Source organism: Chelon labrosus (genome assembly GCF_963514085.1).
Source record: "Chelon labrosus genome assembly, chromosome: 11".
NCBI classification, from domain to species: Eukaryota; Metazoa; Chordata; class Actinopteri; order Mugiliformes; family Mugilidae; genus Chelon; species Chelon labrosus.
The window spans coordinates 27,113,804-27,131,230 of NC_140344.1; the positions used below are offsets into that span (position 1 = coordinate 27,113,804).

The following is a 17,427-nucleotide window of genomic DNA, read 5'->3' on the forward strand; positions in this document are numbered from 1 at the left end:
GCTTGATTCCAGCTATTTTATCTACCTCTATGTTTCTGTCCCTCCTGGAAACTCCTCACCTGATGTTTACCCCACGTGGAGCAGACATGCTCAGAGAGAATGGATTTATTCCAGTAACCAGAGGGAAACCAGCAGTGGCTTTTAGGAAAAGACGGGAGGAAGAGCTGGAGGTAGCGGAGCTGAAGAGCTTTTCTCTGGGCGTGACCAGGATGGATAGGACCAGGAATGAGAACATTAGAACATCGGCTCATGCGAAATGTTTCGGAGATAAAGTTAAAGAGGCCAGGCTGAGATGGTTTGGACATGTTCAGCCAGGCAGGAGGTCTAGAGGAAGACCAAAGAGGAGGTTTATAGATGCAGAGGAGGAGGACATGAAGGTAGTTGGTGTGAGGGAAGAGGATACAGAGGAGGAAAGTAAAGGAAGAGGAGAGAGAAACCAGCAGATCGAATATATCCAAAACAGCTTAAACAAGGGCAACTGGACTTGTGGAGTTTCTTGGGGACGATTCCCGTCTCGTCCAAGTGTGGGCGTCAGAAACCCATACAACTAGAGTCTGTCAACGACCAGATACAAGACATTAGTCTACAATACACTCTGTCCCACTTTCAGATTGAAGCCTCTGACTGATAATGGATCATTAGATTACCTCCTCCACCACCACCAGTCTTTTAAAACAGAAGACTTGGATGCAACATCTTCAAGAAACTCTACAAGTCCAGTTCCTCTTGTTTTAGCTTGTTTTCAGGGGTCCATGCAGCAACGTTGCAGGATCCCTATTGCTTTTCTTCCGATTTCTTTACTTCTTCTTATTGTTATTCTTCGCCTTATTATTCTGCTTAGCTAAAAGTGTCTGCCCAGGACAAACTGCAAGGGTGAAAAGCATCAAACTTGGTTCAACTTGCGTGACATTACGTCTACGGGGGTGCAACAGGTGACACGGACACATTTCATATGACTTTAAGGCCTATAACTTTTGAAGTATTCAACCAATCCTTATGAAACTTAGCAACCCCTCATTATAATATGCTTGCGTACAATCATGCCAAGTTTTTATTTTATTTGACAATAATAATCTGTGGATGACTCCTTACAAGCCCACCAGGTTTCGTGCAATACGGTCTATAGGGGGCGCTACTGATGACGTGTAAATATTTGAGTCCTATCTCCTACTCAGTTGGCAGACCCAGCTTTCCCCTAGTCACACTTGACCTCCTGTCAGGTCTTTTCCCACCTGCTTTAGCCTATGACTCCCTCTAGTGGCAGACTGAGGCAATGGCATCTGTGGAAGACTGCGTACAAGCCCACCAAATTTTGTTGCTTCCGATCCACATGACTCTCATTCACTTGTCAGCCGAAGGGTTCCTCCGCAGACACTTCGTCTCCTTTCAGGCCGTGTCCGACCCGCTTATGCCTCTGCGTCCCGCTCGGGGATGACTTCGCCATGGCATGGACGCCTATTTTTTATTTTTTTGTTTTTAAACCATGACCTGGATGAAGGAGAACCTTCAGAGACGCATCAGATCAAGTGTTATCAGGAGATAAAGTTAACCTATTAGAGGGATTATCAAAGGTTTATACCACCCATCTCAATCCTGATCAGTCCAGTCTGTTCTGATTTAGAGTCCTTGCAGATGCAGCCGACGTAGATGCAGCACTGGGACAGATTTGTAACTTCACATCTCCTCTAGTGCTCTCCTTTACAGATGTCCTTATTTCGTCTTATTCACTTCTCTAGCATATTTTAAATCAGAAGTTTTGTTTGAAACCTGAAATGACAGGTTGAAGTTAACCTGAGAGAACAAAGAGAATGATTCATGTTTGTTTCTATCTTTTCTCTCTGTAGGCTTTTTTTTTATATATATATAGTTCTAACAATACAGGAACAAACGCTATCACAAACACCTGGAAACTATGCCACGGATCTGTTATTAAAGGGGCGTTTAAATGATGCAAACTGAGATCAAATACAGAGGAGGCTGTGGACCAGGTGGCTCATGGGAAAATCGGTAACTCTCGGTGACTTTCGGGTCCTTTACACCTGCCCGCCTCACCTTCTTTCGGTCAGAATGGAGAATAAAATCAAACAGCTATTGTGGCGTTATTCATTTTTTATAAATTGCATTTCATATCACTGCTGCTGTACTCTTCTTTCCCTCGAGAGAGTTCGACTTGTCCTTATTTTAAAAGCCTATTTCACAGACATGCATCCACTATATGCCGCTATTGGATTAGTATTCTCGTCCCACAAATAATTCCCATGCCCCGTATTCCGTCTGTTTAACTTTGATTACTCTAAGCGTTCCTCTGTGCAAAACGGAGACTCTCTTCCCTCAGGCGTGATTCATACACAATATACAAGAGCAGATGTTCTCCTCCAGGACGCCGGCCCTCCAGACACCCCCGAGTGCACGATTTGCACAGTGCGAACGTGGGAGGGCAGAAATAGCTCCCCTTCAAATCGATGACCTGATCTTCACCCGCTGCATCTTATTTGCTCACGTCCGTTTTCCCTTGATCGTTCGATAGAGCCGTCGGAGTCGGTTCTACTTTGGATTTGCGTTTAAACTCAGTGACATCTACCAAGCGACATGACAGGGGACATCCAGTCTTTTACAGGATATATGTATCTATTCTTTCGTTCATGGTTATGACACGCCAAGCCAACAGAAAGCCGTTGGCCAGTGTTGGGCCACCAGTGAGCCTCTCTAGTTTAGGCACTACTTAGACCCCTGATGGTGTCTTTTTAGTCAGTTTAGCGTGTTACGTTAGCGCTGGAATGAGACGGTCATTTGTTGATCAGCTTGGAGAACCAGTGCACACAAGTCATTAAACAAAACGACAAAGTTCAAGCTGTACTTTTTCATCTTGATCTCATCAGAACATTCAAATGCACATCATGATCCGTGCAACTGTTCCACAGTTTGTAGCTCTTTATGGCTTCCTAGCCTCACAGCTAATAGTAGCTCTTCATCAAACTGACGCTAGTATTCCAGAGATGCAGGCGGCAGAAACCATCCTTACTTAACGTGTGTTTTAGTGTTTTTGTTTGGCCCAAGTCCCATCCACTAACATGGAGAAGGTGGAGCTTATGACCTTTACTGCAGCCAGCCGGCAGGTGGAGCTTCACTTTTGAGGAGTTGTCATGGTGTCCAGTCTTTATACAGTCTATGGCTAAAGATCAAGACTTCAGCAACACTTGTGATTTATGAAACAACTTTTTTCTGGATCGATGTGTTTCAGCTCATGGCCTGCACACATTATAACTAACCAACCAATCACATGCATACACATATACATATGAGCCAATGGAGCGCCTGCAAAGTGGGCTAGGTCACGTAGCATCATTTAGCTGCAGCATTACATTTTCTACATCCTGTATTTAACTCACATAAGCTCTTCCTCTGGCTTCTTCCAGTCACCAAACAAGCCCACCATCCCCCAGGAGAAGATCCGACCCTTGACCAGTTTGGATCACCCTCAGAGCCCGTTCTACGATGCAGCCGGTGGGCCGATCGGCCCTCTGGCCAGACTGGTGGTGGAACGGATCGCTAGAAAGGTAAAAAGCTGCCTGTATGAGCGGAGAACGTGTGCTGGGTCGTTTGAAATACAGATTTTTACAAATAATTCAGCATTTGAAACGTATACTTTACGATCATGAGGAGACCTGAGGGACAACTGTGAATAGATAAAACGTAAACTGAAATTTCGAACAATGCAAATTGAAAATGCCGAGATTTTATTAAGCTGTAGCTGAAATCAAGTCTCCAACAACACTTGACTCTATTCACTTTCAGTTTCTACTCATTTACTGCTGATGCAATGCTCAACCAAAATGTAAACTAAAAGAAAACTATTTTGAATGAATGAATTACTGCAAGACCTCAGAGACATACTGGATTACAGTATCTGATTGTTTCGTTGTTACACTACACACTGTTCTTGTTTGAAACAACAAATACAGACATGAAGGTTAATTCATAGAAAATAATAGCAGATTATATTGGTCTGAAAAATCACATTCACTGCATATGTTTTCTTTTATTAACAAAATTCAGTTTAATAAACATCAGTAGAATCTAAACTAGATAGAACTTAGGAATTCCTTTGTCAGAGGAATTACAGGAAACAGAACAATGCATTTTTATAAAAAGTAAGAAATATATGCAAAGTGTATATAAATAAGGTGCCCAGTCTGTGAAATTAGTCAACATTGCACATGGTTGTAGCAGCTTTTGGTCTGTTGAGCTTGGAGTTTTGTTGTTATCTTAGGAGTTTCAGTTTTTCAGTGGGTTTTCGCGTATGTTTTTTACTTTAGATATTTGTCCCCGTGTCTTTCCGTTACTTTTACTTTTTTGGCTTGTTTGCTCCCCCCTCGTTGCTTTCACCTTTCACCTATGTGTACATATGGCCCTGAGTCACCTGCTTGTTGTCCACTTGTTGCCTGTTTCTCTGTACCTTGGTTAACGCTTCCCTTTTTAAATTACCTCATTTTTATTTTATTTAGATTGCACCTTTTCTTGACTCTGTGTTTTGGACTTTACCTGCTCGCCTCTGCAGCACATTCTCTTCTTTATTTTTGGAAGTCATCATGGTCCGACCTTCCCTGCTTCACCTGTGACAGCGTTGCTAATACTTATGAATAGATTGCAGTGTTATGGCAGATTGAGTATCGCATATATGGTCATGAGGAAAAGAAAAGCTAAAATATTGCACCTCATGCTTACAATGTCAGAGTTCCTGGTTTCAGATGCCAGTTTCCTTGTCTTTCAGTTGCAGAGGTCTCTCTCTTATCACATCACCATATCATGGCGACTCAGCAACTTTATGCACAGTATTTGAAATGAATAGAAAAAGCACATGGAAAGGCTCATAAATGGACTTATTTTCAAGGGCAAACATTGCATCTCATGCTCAGATTCTGCTTTATCAAGAAGCTTTGGACATGTTTTTGTGAATGTGTGCGTTAATGTGTGACACCAGCTTTCCTTATCTGCACAGGGAGAGCAGTGCAACGTGGTGCCAGACACCATAGACGACATAGTAGCTGATATTGGACAGGAGGAGAAGAAGGAAGGTACAGTAAACACACACACACACACAGACTTTCTTGATTGCATTCCTTCAGCTTCAAACCCCAACCAAGAACGAACAGATTAACTTAAAGAGGCAGACGGAGTGTTTAGTAAATAATTCAAACCCTATCATTCCGTAATATTGCATCCCTTCGCGTTCTTTGAACTTGACTGTCTCTTCAGATCCCTCTCTGCTGGAAAAAACCTCCACTCCGACTATCTTGTAGCTCGCAGACTGAGCAGACGCTGCAGGGATTCAGTGTGTCATGACGCTCAAGGACAGACACACACACATACGTCATTACAGACACGACTGATGCTCAGACGGGAGGTCAGATAGTCAGAATACACACCTGGAAAGGCTTTGTCTCCACCCCGCCGTGTGAAGGTGGTCCGTCCCGCTGGTGCAGATCAACGCAGCTGCAGCCTGGTCCCGTCCTTATCAGACGAACATGAAGCTCGGTGACGCAGCAAAGACAAGGATGTTTCAGAAGCACTGCACATGAGGCTGTTAGCAGAATGTGATGCACACGATTGGTTTTGATTTCGAGTTGGTTTGCCTTTGAAATATTCTCTATGTAATATTTTAATTTGAGAAAATAATTTAATTAATTTAAAAAAATAATATAAACATATAAATATATAATTTGAAAAAGTGCATTTAAACATATTTAATAATTTTTTTTATCTGAAGAAAAATAAATTATATTTACTTAATTGCATTTCAGTAATTAAATATATATATTTTTTAATTTTAAAAATAAATATATTAATCTAGATATAAATATATGAATAATATTAATCATATTTTATTTTATTTTTTTAAATTATAATGTGAAAAATAACCTATATATATTATATATAAATTATATATAATTTTACTTTATTTTGGTCTATATGAATATTTTAATCTGTGAAAATAAAAAAGAATTAATTGTAAAGAAAATCTAAATCATAATTATTAAAAAAAAAAAACCACAGGTGTACATTTTTAAAGTATGATTTCTCTTCAGTACACAGGTGTCACCCTCCTCCTGTCCTGTGGGAGACATGAAAACGTTTATCCTCTGCTTTTCATCCTCCCGTTAAACTGCCGCAGACACTTTTCATTTCCGCCATTTATACAGGGATCAGATCGGTGACCTTACAGTCACAGAATGAGCTGGGCTTTATTTCCACCTTTCAATCCAGAGCCGAGCTAACCAGGAGCTTCATGACAGTGTTTATGCTGCGCGCGAGTCCTTCATGTCTATTTTTACTGGAAGTGGCGTTGGACGGGGGCGCAGGATTCTGCACACGCAGCAGAAATTCTTTAACAAGGCTCTCCTGCCGCCTAATAAATGTCTCCCTCAGTCAGTCATGAGCCATTTGCTTCTCCCCCTCCTCCTTTTATTTCCTCCTCCGTTCCTCCACCCGTCATCGCTCCCTCTCCCTCGTCTCTGCGTGAGATGACACTACAGAGATGAGTATCCGTTCAGCCTGGCCCCCCCCCACCCCTCCCGGTCCGCCCGGAGCTTCAACACTTCCACTTACACATCCTCTCGCCCTCCTCAGCTCCTTTCTTCCCTCATCCTCGTCTGTCATCGCGCGTTATCCCAGAGACTTGGACTCGCTCAGGTTCGTCCCTGTGGCCTGACAGTATATTTTCTCATTTTCTCCGCCTCCCTCAAACCCAGAGAGAGCGTTATTAATTGAAGCCGGTTCCCTGCTGCTCCTTGTGGCTCCGCTGCCGCCGATAATTGGACGAGAAGTTCACAAATCACACTCATCGCTTTCTCTCCGACTCCATCCTTCCCTCCCACCCTCTCTCTACGCTCGGATGTGGCCTCTTGCAGTCCATTACCTGTGGTACCATGATTTATAATCAGTGTCACCCCTCCCACTGCATCTGACAGCTCAAACAGAGATCAGCTGAAACACTGAGTGAAAATTAAGTTTTGAAAATTGAACCTGCAGCAAAGGTCACGTGATCCCAGTAATTCCTCTACTTTGTGGTGACTCTCTCTCTCTATCTCTATCTCTATCTTAGACGACACTCCCGAGACGTGCATCTACTCGGGCTGGTCTCCCTGGTCGGCGTGCAGCAGCGCCACGTGCGAAAAAGGCCGCCGGATGAGGCAGAGGATGCTGAAGGCGCAGCTGGACCTGAGCGTGCCGTGCCCCCACACTCAGGATTTCCAGCCCTGCATGGGCCCGGGATGCAGCCTGGAGGGTAAGCGCAGACAGACTCTGGAGCCGAGAACGCAACAATATCCGTGCCTTCGGTGGTTGGCCGTGGTTACGACGGGATGGGGATTCTCGGCCAGGTTTCCGTCAGTAAATAACATTCATTTGGTCGCGTGGAAGGCAGCCAGACTTTAAATAGACAGATAATTCTTTGTTTCCTTCGTTAGAGTGACAGTAACTGCTCTTTAATTCCACCTCGACAGAGCCAAAAAGGAAAGCACGTATGAAAACCTGGATCTCTGTTCTCAACCTTCCATTAATTACGCTTCTTACTGTGAGACGACGATCTATAGTTTATAAGTTAAATAAATGACCAGGTAGGAAGGAAATAACTAGGACGTGACGTGAATACATTTCTGCTGTTTGTAGATGAGGAGAAAAGAGTGTTTAGTGTTTAGCTTCAGCTGCACAGACAATAAAGAAAGAGGTGGTGAATGTAAGCTTGTTGTTTGGTTATAATCTGGATAATTGCAAAATCCTTAGTCGTACCTCGTACCTGCAGGAATATTAGAGTGTGTGACCTTTTTTTGGCCAGGCACTGTATCTCCCACCCAGGATGTTTCCACCTGAAACAATCAAGAACCATCAAATATTCAGAGTCTATGGACAGAGCTAGCTCTTCTATAGCCGTTGCTGCTTTCTATTTGAAAAGAAAATACCGTGGTTCACCTGACGGCCTCAAGTACAAAGACCAGACTCAGATCCAGAAGCACATTTCCTTTGTACATCCCAGTCAATGTGGAATTGAGCACACACGTTGTACCTGACCCCCTCCCTATCCACGCCCCTTTTTAAATATGCAAATTATATTTAAATTGACCCTGTAGCTGAGATTCCCCTCTCTGCAGGATCAGAAAATGAAAATATAAGAATGAGTAAGACGAGAAAAAGAAGAACTTCACAGAAAGCGAATTGGAGACGCTACTCACTGGAGGCACGTACAAGTTCGCGGACATTTCACTCTTGATACATCTGAACTTTTCCGTGAACAAGAACGTATGGAACGTACATGAGGCCTCTGGTGTTTCTTGTCTTTTTTCACTTCCTGTGTTTTCCCTCTTTCATTGTTTGATTGGTTTCTCCTTGTGGCTCCACCCTCATTAGTCTCACCTGTGTCTTGTTAACCCTCTGTCCACCTGTGCTTATGTAGTCCTGCCTTTCCCTTCGTCTGGCCATCTGTTGATTTTCTTCTGAGGCTGTTCCCTCGTGTTCCTGTGTTTGTGCTTTCAGATTTCACCTGCTTCACAACGGCAGAGCTTTTTGTTCCTGTTCTTGTAGTTGTCATTAAATCTTCTTGGAGTTGCTCATGCCTGCCTCTCCGGACCGTGTGTCTAGACTTTTGTCCTCCCTTGCTGCTTATCGTGACAGAACTTGGTGGAAGGAACCAAAGTAGTGGATGGTGTGTCTTTGGGGATAACATCTGGGGAACTCAGCTGCTCCCATTGGCCGTTGCCTCAAAGTTTTCTCCTCATTAAATCTTCCAGCTTCAGCAGCAGAAAACGGAATTCTTTGCTCTTGCCTCCCAGATATTTGCACTTACACCGATCAGCCACAACATTAAAACCACTGACAGGAGAAATAAATAACAGTGACCATCTTGTGACAGTTCAATGTTCTGCTGGGAAACTTCTGGACCTGGCATTCATTGGTGTGGATGTTACTTAGACATGTAGCACCCACCTAGACCAGACCAGGCACCCCCACCCCATAGCAATGACACTCCTTGATGGCAGCAGCCATCCCCAGCAGGATGCAGCCTGACACAGACACACACACAAAAACACTTTAGGAACAACTCAAAAAAAAAAACATGAAGAACAGCACAAGGTGTTGACCTGGCCTCCAAATTCACTAGATCCCAAACTGATCAAGTATCTGTGGGATGATCCACAGAGGCCCCTCCCCTCAAAGGCCCCCCCACTAACAACATCCTGTAGCCAGACACCACAGGACACCCTCAGAAGGCCCATGTCCATTCTCTGATGAGTCACCACAAGGGAGACCTACACAATATTAGGAAGGTGGTCATAATTTTACGCCTGATCACCGTATGATCGGTACATGCATTCAGTATTTTCTACAGGGACTAACCAAACGCTTAAAAAAAAATCCGCCTTTATTGTTCAGATTTAAATCTTCTGACCTCTGATTTAGTTACAACTGTTGTTTTGATGCATAAACCTGAACACTCTGATGTGCACCGTGTGTCCCAAAGAAGCCTCCAAAAACCAAGGGCTCCACGTCTTAATCCTTTCTGAGTTTGGGGCGTTTCATTCTGATCAACAACAGAAGCGATCAGTGAACCCTCAAAAATAATAAGCAGATTAAAGCTCAGGTATTTATCCCGACCTGACAGAAACTGACTGCAGGGGTAGGAGGTGGGGGGGGTTCACGTTGACTTAAACCGATGAAACCTGCAGCGGGAACACAAAGCTGCCTTCTCTTTTTTTATATATATATTTCTCAGCCTGGTGGAATTATTTAATCCAGACATGCCATTGTGCAGCCATTATGCCAGCGCTGAGGTTATTGTTTTGGAGGATTACAGCGAAAAACAAGGTAAACCAGAAGGAAACGGAGAATGTGAAGACTGTGAAAGCGGGTTATTCAAACGAGCGAAGGCCACACGTAGCATGTCTGGAGCCGACATCAAGAGAATATGTGACAAAATGAGGAATATCCCTCATTACACAGAGTAAACACTGTGATCGGATAGCCTCATTACTACAGTGGAACATAAAAGATTACGAGGATTAGCTCTTAATGCTGGGCGGCCTCCTGCATCCTGGACGCTTAAAACGGGATTTTGATTGCCGTTGTTGGTTGATAAGAATAACTGGAGGATCATGTGTGTCCGGGAAGATAATTAGGATTCAGAAACAAAAGTGAAGGTCCAGAAATCATATTTAACAAGGCCAGGGTTCACAGTTAATCCAGCCGATGACGGACGCGTTTTAGCAAATTAGCGTTTCCAAGCGTTTCTTTCTCCCTGTTGCTGTCAAGGCCGCTGCCTTTCTACCTGATTGCAGTCAGAGATGTCAGCTCGATGCTCTTTTACTGTCTAACAACAGGACTGGAGGTTTGCCCAACGTTGTCAGTTCAGAATAAATGCTGAGATGCTGCGTCTGTCTTCTTCTCTCTCTTCAGGTTTTGTTGAAGACCGAAGTAGCTTCTCTCCCTCCTCCACCCTCCACTAATGCCCTTATCGATTATCAGACAGCAACATGGATAGCTTTTTGTTCCTGAGGTCCTCTCCTTTGTTTTCATTTAGCGCTCCGTTAGCGTGCAGCGGCGGGGGGGATTGATAATTGCGCGGTTCACGCTGGGGCTTCATGATGGAGGGAGGGCCGGGACGACTCCGAGGGTGATTAATATTCCCCGGGAACGCTTCGGCTCTCAGGAGGCCCCGTCCTAGCCGGAGATACCTGTATCTTTTATTAATGAGTCACTTAGTTCTGCTTTATTAGGCCACGGCGGGTAAGCAACGCTTTCCTCGAGCTTGTTGGAGGGCAGCTTCCCCAACAAAGACGGCGCCTTAATTGATGCGAGGGAGCTAACTGGTGGACAGGAGCCGAGGGAAAATGGATGGAGGGACGAGAGGGGTCGCACGCAGAGATGGGAGGTGGGGTTTAGATGCGGAGGAGCCTGAGGAGCAAGACTCACGCTGGAGGCTACGGATTTCAGATTCAGAAAGATTGTCAGGGCAATCAATATGGGTTGTTCTTATTTCATATTTCATTTCTTTTTCACAAACTCTCCTTTGTGACTTTTAGTATGCTATCTGCATCAGTGTCTCCCTCAGAGGAAGGGCTTGGACGGCGGTAAGAGTCAGTCAGAGGCGTGCAGCCGCCCCCCCGGGACTGAAGAGCAGGGAGATCTTGGAGCTGCGTGCTGGCTAATAGTGATAAAACACACCAGAGCGGAGCCTCGTTAAGGTCGAGGAGCCGCGGTTCACTCTTCAGCCGAAACGAGCCGAGGTCATACATATTGACTGTGACTCCCTCAGGCCCCCGCCGTGAGTGGAGCCGTCCCTCAGGCAGCTCGCCTTATTAAAGGAGAGCTGAAGTGGCTTCTGAGGAAGAGCCGTTTGAAAGCGCCGCTTTCAACTTTGTCACAGCTGCACGGGCGGAAATCTAAGCCGCCGTTAAAGAGGTTAGCTCGGCGCGCGGGGAGACGGCCCTGGAACTGGTCGGACTCGTTCAAGTATTCCTGTCGCGCAGCCTCCGCTCTTGAAATAGTTCCGTCAGGAGAACATCTAATGGTTTGAGAGGCAGAGTCGCTGGTGTTAGGGGCACATTGTTAAAGAGTTAACTTTTTAAAGTCAGTACAGTTTGACCTTTTTCACTGCAGATTAATCACAGGTGGAACTAATGATGGCTCAGTTCAGTAAGTCATGATAGAGAAGCAGCAAGCAACGATGCAGAACTTCTGCAAATATAATGTAGCCATCATTAAGACTTTCTCATAAAAAATGTCAGCAGCTGAAAAGATCTTTTGTGGCCTTGCTGTTTGGAGTTTGCATGTTATATATTTATTTAAATGTATTCATCCATCCTTTGAATGAAAATTGATTTTTGGCTTCTATATTGTTGCGCCTGTGTTCTCTTATTTTGGGGCAGTAGACTACAGTACACCGATGAGCCACAACATTATGACCACTGACAGGAGAAATAAATAACATCCAGCATCTTGTGACAATCCATTGTTCTGCTGGGAAACTTCTGGACCTGGCATTCATTGGTGTGGATGTTACTTAGACATGTAGCAACCACCTAGACCAGACCAGACACCCCCACCCCATACACTCCTTGATTGTAGCAGCCATCCCCAGCAAGATGCTTTAGGAACAACTCAAAAAAATATGAAGAAGAAGCACAAGGTGTTGACCTGGCCTCCAAATTCACTAGATCCCAAACTGATCAAGTATCTGTTGGATGATCCACAGAGGCCCCTCCCCTCAAAGGCCCCCCCACTAACAACACTGTGTTTCCAGACACCACAGGACACCCTCAGAAGGCCCATGTCCATTCTCTGATGTGTCACCACAAGGGAGACCTGCACAATATTAGGAAGGTGGTCATAATGTTACGCCTGATCGGTATGCAGTGCGGACTGGCCTTTAATTTCTTGGTTTTTCAGCTGACACAGCACGTCCACAAGACAGTGAATGGTGGTTTTGTCTGAATACGGACTTAGAACATAGTACGTCTCCTCAGTCAATGTGATTCAAAGCTGGATCTGAGTAGATCTGCAACTGATTCATCTCTGATCCGTGACAGTAGAGGCTAGGGATCAGTAACAAGTGACTCTCATAGACTTGACAGTCAGTAGCTCGTCTAAAGGCCCATAGAGAGGCTTTATAATGACACTAATGTCAGTTAAAACAGATTTCAGCAAGCGCAGTTTTTTAATCAGAGCTGTAGACTCTTCACTCATGCACTCCTTCACTCTCTGGAGCATTATGTCAGCTCTGTAACCACAGACAACCAACTTATTGCTAACCACCTAATATAAAGTTTTTCTTTCAGCTTCAGTGACTTCAAGTGATGTTGTTGTTTATCACCTAGAGAAAGTCTCCACCTGTTTTTAGACCAAGACTCATTTGCAAGATTACGTTCAATTACTCTCCAAAGAACAACTTTTTTGGCGTCAATGTGAAGCTGTGTCTCTTTATTTTCTTTACTTTTTCTTCTTCTTTCCACTTGTGGAATAAAGACATTTGATAAAGAATGTGCTATTTTGAAAACGACACCTGTCTTTAATATCATCTCCTGGGATACATGGAGTCCTGGTGCGTCATTTTATTTGGTCGTGCACCTGGCATGGAAAGCTTTGTCAAACTTATTGGCTGGAAAGTAGCTAGAAGTAGTAATAGTTTGCATCAGTCATTGAAATTAATGGTCAACTCCAGGAATGGGAATAAACATATACATCTGTTTTTAATTGGTCTTTTTCTTTCCTTTTCCAGAGCCATCGACTTGCATGATGTCGGAGTGGATCAGCTGGTCGGCCTGCAGCGTGTCCTGCGGGATGGGGATGAGGTCCAGGGAGCGGTACGTGAAGCAGTATCCCGAGGACGGCTCGCTCTGCCAGCTCAACACTGAGGAGACCGAGAAGTGCATCGTCAATGAGGAGTGCTGTGAGTCTTTCCTTATGTCCTTAGTCAGATTACTAGGGACGTCCCGATCTAGTTGGTTTTGCCCCCTGATCTGTTTAGTGACTCAAATCAACTGGATCATATGTAAAACATCTCCTTACAATATTATTTAATGGCATTTAAATCCTCTCTCAGTCTGATAATTATGAATTTGTACTCGCTGCCTTAACGTTGAGCAGCGGTTTGGACGTGGACAGAGTGGAACCTAAAAAGCTCCATAACGTCATTTCTCTGCAGCTCCCAGCAGCTGCGTGGTGACCGAGTGGGCCGAGTGGGACCCCTGCAGCGTCACCTGTGGGATGGGCATGAGAAGACGCGAGCGCATGGTGAAGATGCCTCCTAGTGACGGATCCATGTGTAAAACGGAGGTAGCTGAAGTGGAGAAATGCATGATGCCCGAATGCCGTGAGTTGACACGTCGCCGTCATATCATATCAACGTCTGTCGGTGAATTTACACTTTCCAGGTCTTAACGACATGATTTATCTGTGTGTGTGCTGGCAGACCCCCTCCCCTGCATGCTGTCGCCCTGGTCGGACTGGAGTCAGTGCAGCGTGACGTGTGGGCTCGGTGTCCGAACCCGTCAGAGGATGCTGAAGTCTGATCCTGCAGAGTGCACCGAGGAGCTGGAGCAGATGGAGAAGTGCATGCTGCCAGAGTGCCGTAAGTAACTGTCCCCACTGTTTCCAAACCGAACAGGCATAACATTATGACCACCTTCCTAATACTGTGCAGGTCTCCCTTGTGGTGACTCATCAGAGAATGGACATGGGCCTTCTGAGGGTGTCCTGTGGTGTTTGGCAACAGGATGTTGTTAGTGGGGGGGCCTTTGAGGGGAGGGGCCTCTGTGGATCATCCCACAGATACTTGATCAGTTTGGGATCTAGTGAATTTGGAGGCCAGGTCAACACCTTGTGCTGTTCTTCATGTTTTTTTTAGTTGTTCCTAAAGTGTTTTTTTTGTGTGTGCCTGTGTCAAGCTGCATCCTGCTGGGGATGGCTGCTGCCATCAAGGAGTGTCATTGCTATGGGGTGGGGGTGCCTGGTCTGGTCTAGGTGGGTGCTACATGTCTAAGGGTGTATTCACACCTGCCTTGTTTAGTTCGATTAAAACGAACTCAAGTTCGTTTCCTTGCTTGGTTCGGACCTTTTTGACTGGTGTGAATACAATCACTCGAACTCTGGTGCGGACCAAACAAGCGGACCGAGACCCAGCTGAGGAGGTGGTCTCGGAGCGGTTCCTACCGAACCCTGGTGCGGTTCCTTTATGGTGTGAAAGCAGCCCGACCTCGATCCGACCCAAGTTGCAAAAATCTACCTTTTTGGATTTGACGAGCTCCCGTAGTTTTCGCGCATCTATCAAGAAGCGTCTGTGTGTCTGTCTGTCTGTGGCACGCATATGTCGCGAACCGTTGGCCCGATTGATTTGAAACTGGGCAGATGTCTCGCTACGGGCACGAAGATGTGCACTGCTAAGTTTGACGTTGTTTGGATAAGAAATGTAAAATATATCGGTAAAATAGATTTTCTCCGCTCTAATATTTCCAGTTGCCTGATGACAGTTCTAAATTATTGCGCTGGCTCAAACGCTAGATGGTAACCATGGCAACGGAGACTCAACGTTATTTTACAGTTTACAGACAAAACATGAGTGATTTGATCATCTATCTATAAATCAAGAATTTCTTTTAACTTATTTGGTGAGTTTGTGTCTGTCTGTCTGTCTGTGGCACGCTGATTTGAAACTGGGCAGGTGTCTTTGTGGGGAGGAGACATGGGTCACGACAATGGTCACAACTGAAAAATCTTCTTCAGCTCCCACTATAGGAATACATACTTCCGACGGGCACTGCACTAGTTATGGGAAATGTAGGATAGCCCAGTGACACACACAACAGAGAGAGACACGTGAAGCAAACAAACACAGGTAGGTTAGGTAGAGATGAGCCGTGGCTTAACCGAGCTCTGAGGAGACACGCTGCCTCCTAGATATCTGGGCAGATGTCCAGATATCTCAAATGCTGGAGAAAACACATAAAAATGCAGAAGTATATAAGATTTTTAGTAAACAAATGAGAGAGAGGGGATTCCAGCGCTCAGTTTATAAACCATATTGCTAGCATAATAACAAGTAGACCTACAGTACGCAAAGTCTCCATTGTAGCCTATTTACGTGGGACATTTGGCTTCCTTCTTTACCCCGCCTATACGTTTACCAGCCAATGGCTGAACGACCTTAGCACATGTGTTTTTGTTTATAAATTCTGGTCCGGTTGCAATTAATCACAGTGTGAAAGCGAACCGCACTAAAAAAAAAAAAAGAAAAAAAAAATTGGTCCGGACCAAAGCAAGTGAACTAACGGACCTTCCTGGTGTGAATACGCCCTAAGTAACATCCACACCAATGAATGCCAGGTCCAAAAGTTTCCCAGCAGAACACTGAACTGTCACTAGATGCTTTAAATGTTATTTACTCCTCCTGTGAGTGGTCATAATGTTATGCCTGATCGGTGTAGTTTAAACTTTAAACTACAGTGACAGCTTAAAAGTCACAGTGTGAAAGTTTAATAAAACCATCAGTGTCTGTCCAGCTTTCTTTCTCCCAGCTGCTCTCTGGAGTAAAACAGAAAGACACTTGATGTCAAGTAAACCTGGATTAATAAACTTCTTCTCCCTCTCCTCATCTGACCTTTGTTTTTTCCTTCCATCCCTCCGTCCAGCCGTCGACTGCATGGTTGCGGAGTGGTCGCCGTGGTCGGAGTGCAACAAGACCTGCGGTAAAGGACACACCATCCGGACCCGCATGATCAAACTGGAGCCTCAGCTCGGGGGCAGCCCTTGTCCCGAGACCATCCAGAGGAAGAAGTGCAAGATCAGGAAGTGCCGGGGGAGACCGGGAAGAGACGCGGTGGTGGAGCGACCTGAAGGTGGGCTTTGATCGTCTCTTAAATCTGCTCCATGTTATATTTAAACAACCTTCACAGACAACAAAGACTGTGGCCTCGATACTGTAGCGCTGCTGCTGACGTCTATTAATAGCGTGTTACAGGAACAAAAGGGGCCTTTGAGTTTGATCCGGTAGCAAATTCTAAACATAGATTTAATTTTATTATTTAGTATGTGTAGTGGCCAAAAATAAAATAAAATACATGTCCTGTGCGTCTGTCCTATTCCTTTTTTATTTAGGCGGATGAGCAGTGTGTCTGACGCGCAGCCACAAAAAATCCAGTAAGCCGTGATGTTCTCCAATAAAAAGAAATTTATTATAAAAACCAGAAAAACTAAAACATAAAGCAAAACATGATGCTGCGGTCAATGACAGTATCGCTGCCATCCAGGGGGGCCCCTGGCTCCATTCAAACTCTCAAGTTAAAGGTTAAGCCCCGCCCCCACCTGAGGAGGGAGGAGAGCGCACCTTACTGCCACCTATGTATACTTGACAAAACAGAAATTATCATTAGTTATTAGAAGAACATGTAATCAATGTCATCCCAAAATAATCAATATATCCTGTAAACAGAAATAAATTAAATAGCCTTAAATGCGGCTCCTACACACCGGCCCCTAATTGTTCTTACTAGAATCAATTATTTAAATTTAACTGCAAAAAAAAAAAAAAGGGAGCCGTTCTTTCACTACCAATGATTAGCTTAATAATAATTAAGAAATTAATAAAAAGAAGTATATACATTACACCCCTTATAGATGTCTTTTGTTCTACTGAAGGAAACTCGTTACTCTTCTGCTTCAGTCTCTAGAAGACGGCACAGCTTGGTTATAGGCCTCTCGATGACTGAAGTTTTGGTCTTGAGTTTTACTGAGCGAATCAGACCTCCTGCATCTGGTTTGGTCTCCAGTACCTTTCCCAGCGGCCATGACCCCCGGGGAGCAGTGGGATCAACCACCAGGACAATGTCTCCAACATTAAAGTTTTTTCGCACTTTACTCCATTTTTGTCTCTCTTGGAGCAGC

General features: G+C 44.6%; 1 protein-coding gene across 1 annotated transcript in view; it reads left to right on the forward strand.

The window, feature by feature from the left end:
* Positions 1 to 17,427, forward strand: part of spon1b (spondin 1b) — a gene marked incomplete at its 3' end in the record, with an annotated part of 103,159 nt that overhangs the window by 78,179 nt on the left and 7,553 nt on the right. Inside the window, exons 9-15 of the mRNA XM_084554939.1 lie at positions 3,417 to 3,557; positions 5,000 to 5,075; positions 7,103 to 7,285; positions 13,268 to 13,438; positions 13,694 to 13,861; positions 13,961 to 14,119; positions 16,176 to 16,382. Of these exons, the coding sequence (XP_084411065.1) occupies positions 3,417 to 3,557; positions 5,000 to 5,075; positions 7,103 to 7,285; positions 13,268 to 13,438; positions 13,694 to 13,861; positions 13,961 to 14,119; positions 16,176 to 16,382 (1,105 nt within the window). The remainder of the gene's footprint in view (positions 1 to 3,416; positions 3,558 to 4,999; positions 5,076 to 7,102; positions 7,286 to 13,267; positions 13,439 to 13,693; positions 13,862 to 13,960; positions 14,120 to 16,175; positions 16,383 to 17,427) is intronic.